The sequence below is a fragment of the Alosa sapidissima genome, chromosome 8 (genome assembly GCF_018492685.1).
Source record: "Alosa sapidissima isolate fAloSap1 chromosome 8, fAloSap1.pri, whole genome shotgun sequence".
NCBI lineage: Eukaryota > Metazoa > Chordata > Actinopteri > Clupeiformes > Clupeidae > Alosa > Alosa sapidissima.
Genome location: NC_055964.1, coordinates 2384121 through 2397094, shown reverse-complemented (window position 1 = coordinate 2397094; position 12974 = coordinate 2384121). Strand labels below are relative to the sequence as shown.

The window sequence follows — 12974 nt, the reverse complement described above, 5'->3', positions numbered from 1 at the left end:
TTCCTTTTCTTAAGAATTTAAAAGAGTTTTTTAGATACTTAAGATATTTCTAATTCATTAATTCATTTAAACATTATTTGACTCCTGGATATACATTGAGGGTAGCCCTCATTGTCAGTGCTCCCAATAAATACATTAGTCCGGCAGCCAAATGCCATAATTTAGGTGAACCTGGTTTTGTCGGTTAAAGTTTTTTTTTTTTTGCTGTTTCTTGCTGTCAAGGGGTAACTCAATAAGATTAGAGAGGGTGCCCGGTGATATCCCTTGGGCAATTCTCGATATTAAGCCTTTCTTGTCCAATGTGTTGAATATAAGGCGAGGCACCACAGGTAAACACAGGGTAAAAAAATGAACTAGCAGATATCACTATGAAACTTTCCCAGTTGATTACTTACATTAATATGGAAAAGAAATGTATTACAAGTTATCTGTAATATAAAGTTTAAATATGCAAATTAAGCATAATCTAATTAAATATGTGCTGATTTGCATAAACTAAAAAAATCTAAATCGAAACATTGGATGATGCCAGGTTCAAAATTACTTTTTCATTGTGTTGACATATTAGATGAAAAGTCTTTTACACAGGGAATTTTAGAATACATTTTCACCATGTTTTTGGGAATAAAATGTAATATAAAAAGGCTAGGAATAACATATCAACAAACCCCTCTGTAGAAGCCTTCTAAATATAGTTAGGTATAAGACTGGAACGTTTGGTGTATGTAGGTGCTTCTGAAGTGCCAATTTCAGAGTGGGAGAGGAAACTAATCCACGGGTGCTACATGCTAGCATCTCTCAATAGCACGTCTCTTAGGTGTGGACGGAGGTTTACCAGAGACTTTCTAATGAGGAGTCACAACACTCAAAAAATCCTCCATAGAAATGCATTGGGTTAGTTTGTAACGCCAATATGGCAGTTGTCTACACATATCCGACCCCTTTCATGTGTTGTGATCTCACTGCAGGTTGGTGTTGTGAAGTCTTGCACACGCCGAAATAGATGCCCAAAAAGTGCTACAATATGGCTGCTGAGTGGAAGGACTTACTGCATGTATGCTATGTAAATGATTACTGTTAGCCTAAACTGCCCTATTTTAGCTGACTTCTACAGGGTGTCTGTTCTACTGTTTTAATATGTATAAAATATACATTTATTTGTATTCTTTATTGCAGTAGTAGTCTATGCCCAGAGCCTAAACTCATCACTCAAAAAGAGAATATTCATTTTTAAGTAGGCTATTGAAGTATTTGGAGCCTGAAGCGAAGGAATACTTCAGTTGGAAATTCAACTGCCATTTGAAGAAAGATTCATTGATTCGTTACTAAGCCCAACCAGTCTACCAGAAAATGTCAAACTTGCACCAAACTACATTTTGGAGATGATCAGATGTGGCTGCAAGAGTGAAAATCCTTGTAGCTCTAACAGATGCAGTTGCCAGGTTAATGGTGCCTTGCACAATATTCTCTGCATGTTTTAGGGTAGGATGAGCCAGAACTGGACAATTATCAGAACTAATACTAGGAAAAGTGTACATATTCAGAATTATTACAGGCAATATCTGAAATTATAAATTCATTATTTGACATAGAAAAGGGTTACATTTTCCCAATTTGAATGCATGAAGTATTGTCTGAATAACTATCACACTGCAAACTGTATTTTAGTACATTCTATTTGAGTTGATTATTTGCTTTTCCTATTTTTTTTTTTCTTCATGATTTCGGCACATATGGCTTTAAAGGTTAATGTAGGATATTGCCCAAGGGATATCACACTGGGCACCCTCCTAAATATTAAAGAGCCACCCCAAGTCAACCCCAAGTCTAAGCAAAAATGAATAAATAAATAACCCACAAAAACAGGTCTGACCCCATGGCTCCCTGACTGGCATTATCTGAAATATAGAAATTCATTAATTCACTTAGTAAAGGGTTAAATTGTCCAAATTTGAATGTACTGTCTGAAAAACTATCACACAGAACATTGTATTTTAGTAAATTAAAAAATACATCAAACAAAATGCATTAACAATGTACAGTGTAAATGGGTAAAAGACAAGACGTGGATTGTTTTTTGTGAAAACTGACTGAGTTTAGCTTTTTATTGTGCTATTAAGTTATTTAAGAAAATGTTTTGACATACATACATATTTTAGTCTCAAAATCCAATTACAAATAGACCTGAAAGAAACCTTATGTAGTGTCTTTATTCCATGCAGGAAAAAAACATTTATTTGTCCAGTTGCAGAACCCAAAAATGTTAATGAAAAATTGTAAATTAAGTCCAGGAATAAAACATATTAAAAACGTTGTTCAAAATAAATAGTGATGTTTGGAGCACGGTTCATACTGTTTGTTACCCCTACAGTACGTCTCCATTTTTCACACTACGTCATATATATAAGCAGGCCTTTCATTTGACTATAATGTATACAAAAGTATAACGTTAATTACAAAAAGCATAAATATAACCAAACCTTCCACAAAACCTTTCCATCATCCAAAACTATATTTAAAAAAAAAGAAAATCAATATTGAAACAAAGCAAAGAAATGGCTATAACCCCTTGGGCCCTATTTTGGCGATCTGAAATGTCTGGTCAGAGGGGCAAAGACATTTTAAAGACAAAGACATTTTAAAGACAAAGAAAGAGTCCAGTCCACCTTCACTAATTTCACTGATTTTGTGATCAAACGCTGGGCGCAAAAGGGTTGTTATTATGTTTCTTATTCATTCATGGGTGTGTTTTGGGCGTAACTTCCTTTAAACCAATGAGAATGACATCTGTCATTTCCTTTAAGAGCTAGCAGTGCAACAGCAAACATCTCATCAGTATTTTAACAGTCAACGTATTTGAAGGAATCTGCTTGCACAATTCCACTTGTAGGCTATGTGCTTTACTAAAATCTGTGTGTGACTAGCAGAGTATAGCCTACATGCATTCTGCACTCGCCTATTATTTGAACCTATAGGCAAAGTGAAACTAACCGTGGTCTCATAGTCAACGGCAAAACAGGGGCCTGTACTACGAAGCGGGGTTACTGGCTTATCTGGGTAACTTTGAGAGTAACTTGATCACGTGTGGCGTAACTTCCCAATTAACCCGTACTACGAAAGGTGGATAGGTTTTAACCGAGGTATGCTGCCATGGCAGTTTACGCTGCATGTCAAACCTGCTCCGAGCAGGTTATGTTCTTGGTTAACCCAAGGTTTCCGTTAACCACACCCTTTATAAGTACTACCACCCCTCCACTAACAATTTCTCCCGAGACAATGTCGGCGTACCTGCATGGGCGGATTATGAACTTTTGGGCCCCTGGACCCAGATGTATTAAGGGCCCCTCACTAATTGTTGCATATGTGGGAGGGGGGTTTGGGGGTCCTTCCCCAGAACAATTTTAATTTGTTTGATGTGATTTCCTGTATTCTGGTGCATTTTGGGGATGGCCAATACTAAATTCAATCAGATTCATAGCCTTTATTGATATTGAGGCAATAATTCCATGCAAAGGCTTGGGCTTCAGGGCCCCTGACCTCTTGGGCCCCTGGGCCTGGGCCCGGTAGGCCCGTGCAGTAATCCATCCCTGCGTACCTGGATGATCCATACGACATTGGAGCGCAAATCGTGAGGGGCTCTCTTCGCAGGGCGAGGGGTTTTAGAGACCGCCAGAAAATATATATAGGCTACCCGGGCGATATTCTCTATGAAGATATAGATCGTCAGCCAAGGGAATTCGTTATCTTTGTCAGATGATCTAGGGAGACGTCTCTAATGTCACCCGTCAATGCCCTTACGTGGACATGTATTCCGTGATGCTGAACATCTGAGCAAGAATACTGTATGTCCGAAAATAAATCGGACATAGGCCTACAGTATGCTGAACATCTGAGCAAGAATAGCCAAAAATAAATCGGACATAGCCTACAGTAGGCCTAATAAATTAAAATCACCATTTTAACAAACTTGTTGAATTGAATGTCATATTACTGTACCCTGCACATAAAGGCTACACATTTCCACAGCACCAGAAAACCCGACCAAATGCCTCCCTCAATCCCTTCCATAATCGGCCTTCCACTATTATTTGCGATGGCCAACTCCTCTACTGTAAAACACTCTGGTGCCTTTCCTCCTACAGTAGTGTTCAAAGACACCTTTTTGTTGTAAAACAGAGGCCAGGTGAAGGCTGTAAGCATACTAGGCCTACATGTTTTCATAATTAAGAAATATTAATGCAAGCTATATAAACCTACTATTCTGAATAATGTTTTTGTGTTTCATTTTCACCTGCTGCCATGTGTGTTTGGCAATGGTGTTGCATCTGAAATGTTCACAGGATTAGGCATACACTAAATCAGTCAATGACGGCTACTTAAACATTCAATTATCCTTATTACTGTAATCTATATGCCCACTTCTGAATTGTGTTGCATCTGTAGGACTTTCTATGAACTCAAAATAGGCAATTAAATTATTTCAACTCATTTCAGACATTCCGCAAGCTATTAATCCTCCGTAACACATATTTGAAGAACATGTGGAAATAAAACTTTACTTTTAGGCATTTAGGCTACCCGAATACGTTGCCAACAGCCTTGTCTTGCTTTGTTTGCTGCCGACGTATATTTGATTTTTGTCGTAGAGTGGGTTTTAATTCCTCGTAACTTGTCATAATAATTGTGCATTCCTCATCCGTAAAATAAGGTGATCGCGTCATCATTGAAAGTGGTGACTTACCTCTCTAACCAACGTAACATATAGCTGAAGTTAGCGATGCAGATGAAGTTTAGCAGGCTACCTGTTGTGGATAGATAGATAGATAGATAGATAGATAGATACTTTATTGATCCCCAGGGGAAATTCAAGATATGGCCAGCTCTGCGTCAGACTTGATATTCTTCGTTTGACGAAGACGTCACCATCTCAGGAAGCTCCTCCGATGTCCACTTAATTTGTTTCTTGTTTTAATTTTGGAAATTTGCCTGCCTCTTGTAGGCGTTCATGACTACAACTGACAGCTGTTGACAGTTGGCCTTTGCTAATTTGGCAACCCAAATAGACGGACGCGTTAGCCCATTATTAATACGCTATTCTAGAATTAATCGTTCAAAACATAAACGAAAATTCCAAGAGATTCCGCCCCGTAACTGATTTTTTTCATGGGTTTTACAGGGTTTCACGGGTTAGAGTAATGTTGTCAAATAAGCCATTACTTCAATTCATCGTGTTTCCTCACTTTCTGACAACATATGGTGATCATTTTTGGAATGGTTACAGTTTATTTTCCATTATTTCCTACATACTGGACCTTTTAATGTAATTATTTTTGTAAGCATTCTAAACATGTAGTTATGAATAGGCATACAAATGACTTTGAGACAACAGTGTTAAATACAATGCTCTACACCGGTTCATGAAATGAAAACTAGAAACTATTAGCAAAAACGAAACTAGAACCTTTATAATGACTGCCGCTAGCAGACTTCCCGGGACATCGAAACACCAGGGCATGTTGTGTTGTACATGTACAACATATACAATGTTGTGTTGTCTTCAGTACAACAGTACTATTGACATAAAACTGCTAGGTGCACTTTTCTCTTATAAAATGCACATAAATTAACTTCTGAACAAAAGGCAGTATGCTGTTAAAACTTTTTGTAAAGAAACTAGCAAAAGACCAAGAGACCCAAAAATACCGAAAAGCCTTGAAAATTAAAAAGAGAATACATTTTTTGATGGTCTTTGGGTGTTTAGGTAGAGTCATTTATTTCTATAAAGAACATAAAAAAACGTCAAATAAAGACCGCAAAAACGGTTTCAAATTGACACAGGAAGGTTTATGAGTGTAGGTTTAAATTGTCCATTGGAAAGTGCATTGAAGATTATTCCAGGAAGTTGGGGCATTAAAGTGAAAGGCTGGACTTTTTTAGACACTAATGGAATGCACATTTTACAGCATGTAGCAGATCAAAACTTAAAATGTTAAATATAGTGCACAATGTATGTTTAATCACTGTTAATACTAACACATAATGATGTTTTAGTTGGAGGTGCGCTATCTGCGACACAGAGAGAACCATCCCATCAAAAGAAGCCATTGTGGGTACAGGACAAGATTGCTCACAATCCATTGGACTCTACTAGTCCTCTTGTGAAGAAGGGAAAACAGCGGGAAGTCCCTAAGGCAAAAAAACCAACTCCTTTAAAAAAGGTAAGGTAAACATTTGAATCATGCTCACATGGAATTAGATTTATAATAAGAATGTATCATTAATGTAACAGATCTGCAAGAAAGGAGCTAGTGCGTGGGCTGTGACTGTCCTTAATTATTATTATATTATTATTATAATTGGATTTAGAAGAGGCTAGAAGTTAAAAAGCAATAGAAGGACTCTACAACTTTGGACAGACAGACGTTCAGAGCATGGCAACATTATAACATATGACTGAGATGGCTTTTACTTGTTGTTCCGTTAAGGACAGTATAGTGATTTTACAAAGCTAGTAATTACCACTGAAAACATAATACACTGTGTTCCAAATTATTATGCAAATTACATTACAGATTTTCCTAAATAGTTGATGCAAGTGACAGTCGGCAAGTCATCAACCGTTTTTTATTGAACAAACCTCCCAATCATAACAGTATTTTTTTCAAAAATAAAAAACTCAAAATGCACTGTTCGAAATTATTATGCACAACAGAGTTTGAAGACATTTTATAGGTTGTAAAGAACTAAAAATGGTAATTTGTTGGAATTTGCCGCATTAGGAGGTCATATAAATTAAATCAAAAGTTATTTCAATCAAAAAAATCAGGCCAAGTTACATGTTAACATAGGACCCCTTCATTGATATCACCTTTACAATTCTTGCATCCATTGAACTTGTGAGTTCTTGGAGAGTTTCTGCTTTAATGTTTTTGCAGAATAGCCTCCCAGAGCTGCTGCTTGGATGTGAACTGCCTCCCACCCTCATAGATCTTTTAGCTCTCATAGCTCTCTCCCCATGATTCCAGCCCAAAACATGACTCCGCCACCTCCTTGCTGACGTCTCAGCCTTGTTGGGACATGGTGGCCATTCACCAACCATCCATTACTCCATCCTTCTGGACCATCTAGGTTTGCACAGCACTCATCTGTAAACAAAACTTAATGTATTCCTGAGCCCACTGCAACAGTTTCTGCTTGTGAGCATTGTTTAGCGGTGGCCGAATAGTAGGTTTATGCACACTTTCTTGAGAATTCTTGCTCTCTATGAATTTGTCTGGTAGAAACCTTCCTTATTATGCCTTTGTCTGCACGAACCCGTCTGTGCTCTGAATCAGCGACAAATTTCTTCACAGTACGGTGATCACGCATACATTTTCGGGAAATATCCAATGTTTTCATACCTTGTCCAAGTTAGTGCACAATTTTTCAGCAGCAGAGAGATCCTAGTAGTTTTCCTTTGATTGGGCTCACTTGGCAAACTAACTAGATGTACCGCAGAGCGGTACAAAATATGACCGCCGCCCAGTCCAGCACATTTTTTCCACAAAAATAAATCACGCTGAAAGGACTATATAATTCTAACTGTCTCACTAAATTGCATTATCCACACTCAATTCTCACTGATATCTGCTAGACAACAAGTACCAAAACATGATTAGTTCATAGATTTCACATGTAAAATTAATTTTATACAACCCCACCTCCATCTTGCCTGTTCATAATTCTGAGAAATTCTTGAATTGTGTGCATGTGTGCATGTACATGTTTATGTTATGTGTGTGTGTGTGTGTGTGTGTGTGTGTGTGTGCGTGTTTGTGTGTGCTTGTGTGTGTGCCTGCGTATGTGCCTGTGCATGCAAGCGTACATATGTCTACTGTGTGAGTAAGTGTCATACGTATGATTACTGTGAATGTATGTGTGTGTGTGTGTATCTGTTTGTGCACATGTGTGCACATGAAATGGGTTAACATGACCCCTGGAGGCAAACATACGGAAAAAAATGGTCATCCTAGTCCCTACAGTTCTCAAGATATTCACAGAGAACTGTGTCTGCCCTACCCTCCTTTCGGGGGGTCCAGTCCAGCGGGGGGGGCAACAGATCAAAGCGAAAAACGACGGTTCCATGCTATCCATGTGGGGTTACATGCCCACCAAGTTTCGTGTACCCCGGTCTTTCAGTGTCCCGGGAATCCTTGTTGGTGTACGTCACTAAATGTACACATACATTATTTTATTGTAAGGCCCCCCATGAACGAAAGTACACAAAACTTGGCATGCATTCGGAGGGTGTCATAATGATCCTACACTTTTAATTTCGTGCAGTTTTGACCGTGTCAGCCAGAGATATTGTGATGAAAACACCTAATTTTTTGCTTTTTAATTTTTAACTAGGTGGCGCTATACATGAAATAAGTGGTAATGGGATGGGTTGACATGCCCCCTTAAGACCAACATACATAAAAAAGGTGGACCTCCTAGGCCCTACGGTTCTCGAGATATTCACAGAAAACTGTCTCCGGCCACCTACAGGACAGTTGGTGTATAGTAACATAAATTAATTTATTGTGTGGCCCCCCATGAACGGAATTCCACGAAACTTGGCGTGCATACAGAGGGTGTCATAATGATCCTACACTTCCAATTTCGTGCAGTTTTGACTATGTTAGGTCACAGATACCTGCGATTACAACACCTCATTTTTACTTTTTTGTGTTTAACTAGGTGGCGCTATACATGAAATGAGTGGTTATGGAATGGGTTGACATGGCCCTTTGAGATCAACATACAAAAAAAAATGGTCCTCCTAAACCCTACGGTTCTCGAGATATTCACAGAAAACTGTGTCTGCCCTACCCTCCTTTCGGGGTGTCCAGTCCAGCGGGGGGGGCTACAGATCAAAACGAAAAACGATGGTTCCATGCTATCCATGTGGGGTTACATACCCACCAAGTTTCTTGTACCCCGGTCTTTCAGTGTCCCGGGAATCATTGACGGAAATTTGGGCATGCGAAAAAGAAAAAAAAATCTGACTAAACCTATATGACCGCCGCTTCGCTGCGCGGCGGTCATAATTATCACAGGTGTCTGAGATTGATCCAAAGAGCCCTGAGACACAATACCATCCATGAGTTTAATTGAAAAACTATCTAACTAACTAACTATCTAAAACTAACTAAAATAAATGACACTTTAGTGACACTTAAATCCAATTTGCATAATAACTTGGAACACAGTGTAATGGCCGCTGTCAATGGATTCGCGCCTCTGATTCATGTCTTTTTATATCACTCCGCAAGTAGTCCGGTCACTTCTTGCAATGGAACTTCATTCAAAAGTGAACGCAGATCCGCTGTGTTCTAAAGAATGTTTGATTCAAGTTCAGTGTTTGTTGTGAACTATTTGTCTCTCAGCAAAAACCACAATGAAACAGTAAGAAATAAATGTGAAAACATAAAATAATGTGAAGTTTCTTTTTCTTGTTTTGGCAAGTAGCCGGATAATAAGCGGGATATTGTGTTGAACGCTGGTCATTATCAGGAAAATAAGTCCCTTCAGGGCGAAGCAAGGTCCGATTTACCCTGTTGAGATTTTCCTGATAATGACCGGCATTCTATATTCATTATCCCTTACGTAAGTATGAGAGTTCACATTGGTTCTCAGTCGTGTGCCTGCATAATTTCAGCTCCTATAAAATAAAAAAATCAGTTATGATCTTATGTCACTCATAATAATTATAATGATCTCATAATGTCACTTTTAATCTTGCTACTTATGCTGATAAGATGTTGATTCATTCTTTGTGGTCAATTCATATTTGTATGTAATTCAGGTCATTCTGAAAGAACGTGAGGAAAGAAAGAAAAAACGTTTGCTGGAAGAACAAGGTTTATCCCCATCTACTCTAGAATTTCAGAACACAAGCTTGGATGCTACAGAAAGCCTGTGTAATGTGGATCAACCTGATTCTCCAGGTACCGGCTCAAACACGTTTTTGTTTGGATTTTGGTCAACCTTTGACATTTATGGAGGTTCATATTCTATAATTCTGTATTGTGCTAGGAATTATTATGACCGCCGCAAGCATAGCTAGCGTAGTGGTCATATAAGGATTGTCAAAGTTTCGTCATCAACCGGAATTTTTGGTCAACGATTCCCGGGACACCGAAACACATGAAACTTCCGCTGCACGTCGGGGTTCTGTTCTCCCTGTCGGGATTTATTTACTGATAATTACCGCCGGACAATACATTATCCCTTACATAAATAATTTTAAATTCAGCAAAGACAAAAAACGAATATTGATCCTCCATTTAGGCGGCATTTCCAGTATTGGCGTTATGTAGTTTGTCCACCAGATGGTGCAGCGTCTTGCTGCAAGACATGTATTTCTTGACTTGGTTCTACTGTGTCTTGACTCTTATTCCACTGTTCACTGTGACTTTATACACTTCTTTTTGAAAACACCAATTTGACTTATGCAAATCTTTCTTTTTTATTTTCCACCCTGAACATGGGCAAAATGCCCCATTGACATCAATATGTTTTATATAGAGTCACCACACTGCCACCTGTGGTTGTATAGAGTAACCTGTGGTAGCTCTATACAAAACATATTGATGTCAATGGTGCATTTCTGATCATACCTACACTTACACTTACACTTGCATAAAGGGATAGAGTCATTAAGTATAAACTGCTCACAATGTAGGTTGTGGCAATGTGGTTATCACAGAACAAAGACCTCTTTTATACTTTTACACTATACTTTTCTATTTCTATTCTTAAAAAATAAATAAATGACTGTACATGAAGAGCCTTTTATTGGGAAACTAAATAGGCCTATTCAAATACATAATGCTCCACCTTGATTAGAACTTTGTTATGGGAGAACATTTTTACATTGTGTTTGTTAAAATTAGTAAAAAAGTATTTTTTTCGAATAGCAATTGGAATAGAAAAATTGGAAAAGAATTTTCACCAGGTGATCTTCCAACAAAAATGTGCATTTCTAGGAGAGAAGGAGATAGAGAGCACACGCGTAAGTGCCAATTATTTCTGGTGGTAAAGTAGCTAATGGATACCTACAATAATTGTTTCAAATAAGACAAAAAAAGATGTAGGCAACGAATAAAATGTTAGTTATTCACACTGTATGTATCCGCGCGCAGTGGGTTTGGACAGCGGGTTTAGTGAAATACATTAACCTATTCTGTTCTTGCTGTTTGTCTCACGATACAGCCCGTAGCCTACTGAAACTATAGAAAGCCCCAGACGAATAGGCAAGATGTTTTGTGGTGCGTCGGGAAATTTATTTTATTTTTTATTTTTCCCCGAAAAGTGGGGTAGCCACTGGCCCCGTGACCCAGTGACAAATTTGAATTTTCAAATGAAATATACTAAATAAAGAGTCTTACCATAGCCATTAATGCCATTGAGGGAGGGGGGGGGGGAAACAGCATTTCACAGTAACGGAGTTACAGAACACCATTTTTAAACGTCTCCTAAAACCCCTTTAGATATATTTTTCTTAATTTTTATCTCAAACCCATATTAAGGGAAATGTGTGCACCATAAAACAAGAATAGAATAAAAAAAAGTTGGTAATATCTTTCACTATTACTTTCAGATAAATTAGTTTTTCAAGAGCACAAATCTATACTGCCTGACACTCCACTTGTCATCTTCAGAATGCTGTAACCTTTGATCTAGGGCACATAGAAACAAACTTTAACTTGTTTTGTAAACGTTAAGTAATTGGTAATCATTCCAGATGTGTTTTGTAGAGATGTTTTAAGTTTTAGTTTTTACCCTAGATGTATACATTTGCGTGATCTTCCCCTTTTGTCTTGTTAATATTCACAGTTTGAGTTGTGGTCAGGTTGATTTAAAAATCCCTTTCATAGATATGGCTCCTGATCTTTTATATTTGGAAGTCCAGTGATCAAAATGGGTGAAAAATGGGTGATGTATTCACAACATCAACTCATCCCATGGATTAGGACACATAAGTGATATTTTAACCACTCAACGTGTATGTTTTTTGTTCATTTCTACTGCAGGTGAGATCAGCAATCTTTTTCTTGATGGTTCTGAAGCGGATCAACCTCATGAAAACACCTTGATGGAGGCCACCATTCCACATCATCCTAAAATCCATAGTAGAAAATTCAGAGAGTAAGTAAAGTGGTTATGTGTGTCAATGCTGTGGTCTAGGTAGGGATGTCATGAGTTAAAATGTATTGGTGTTAATTGTGAAATGCTAGACTTTTTTCCAGTAGAGCTAATCAATAATGTAATGATCTACATTATTTCATGATATTGCAATGCATTTAGTAATAATCCTTCCAAACCTGTTTCATGGAAGACTATCATACGTTCATGCAGCTGGGGAGTGGGAAGGTTCCCACTTTGGAATTCCATACCTTTGAACTTGAGAGCGTTGACTTGACAACAACAAACAGGCAATGTTGCTAATTTTCATAGGCTAGCTAGCCAGAAGGCTAACATCACGTAGTTAATCAAAGTTACTCTGGGAAGTACTGTTCAGCATGCTGAGTGACGTCAAAACATTCTTCTGGGAGCTCTCGCAAAGCCCCCACTTCAAACTGAGAAGTCCCCAGTTCAGGTGTGATGGACAGGTGTGATGTACTGACATATTTCCAATTAGATGATATTACATTTATGTTAACAGTCCACATAAACAGACCAATAAAACTGGAGAGAATCAATCAGACCAAGAACAGGCGAGGTATTTGGAGAAATAACGCCCATCAGCGAGAAATTGATTTATGGTTAAGGAGTGGAATGGGCCTGTGTGTATGTAATGAGATCGTATGTACAACCCGAATGTGAATTAAAAAAAAAAGAATACTATGATTTAGAAATCATGTCAACCCTATATTTAAGTTCGCGTGAAATGTTATTGTTTTTTTTTGGAAAAAAAAAAAAAAAATGTTCATTTTGAATTTAATGCA

General features: G+C 38.0%; 1 protein-coding gene across 3 annotated transcripts in view; it reads left to right on the top strand.

Moving 5' to 3' along the window:
• LOC121715551 (selenocysteine insertion sequence-binding protein 2-like) overlaps positions 1 to 12974 on the top strand; it is a 46878-nt gene that overhangs the window by 27915 nt on the left and 5989 nt on the right. For all 3 annotated transcript variants that reach the window (XR_006033627.1, XM_042101390.1, XM_042101389.1), the window contains 3 exons: positions 6052 to 6218; positions 9830 to 9971; positions 12060 to 12174. Coding sequence is in view for 2 of the 3 variants with exons in the window: in XM_042101390.1 (XP_041957324.1) it covers positions 6052 to 6218; positions 9830 to 9971; positions 12060 to 12174 (424 nt within the window). In the remaining variant the exon portion in view is untranslated. The remainder of the gene's footprint in view (positions 1 to 6051; positions 6219 to 9829; positions 9972 to 12059; positions 12175 to 12974) is intronic.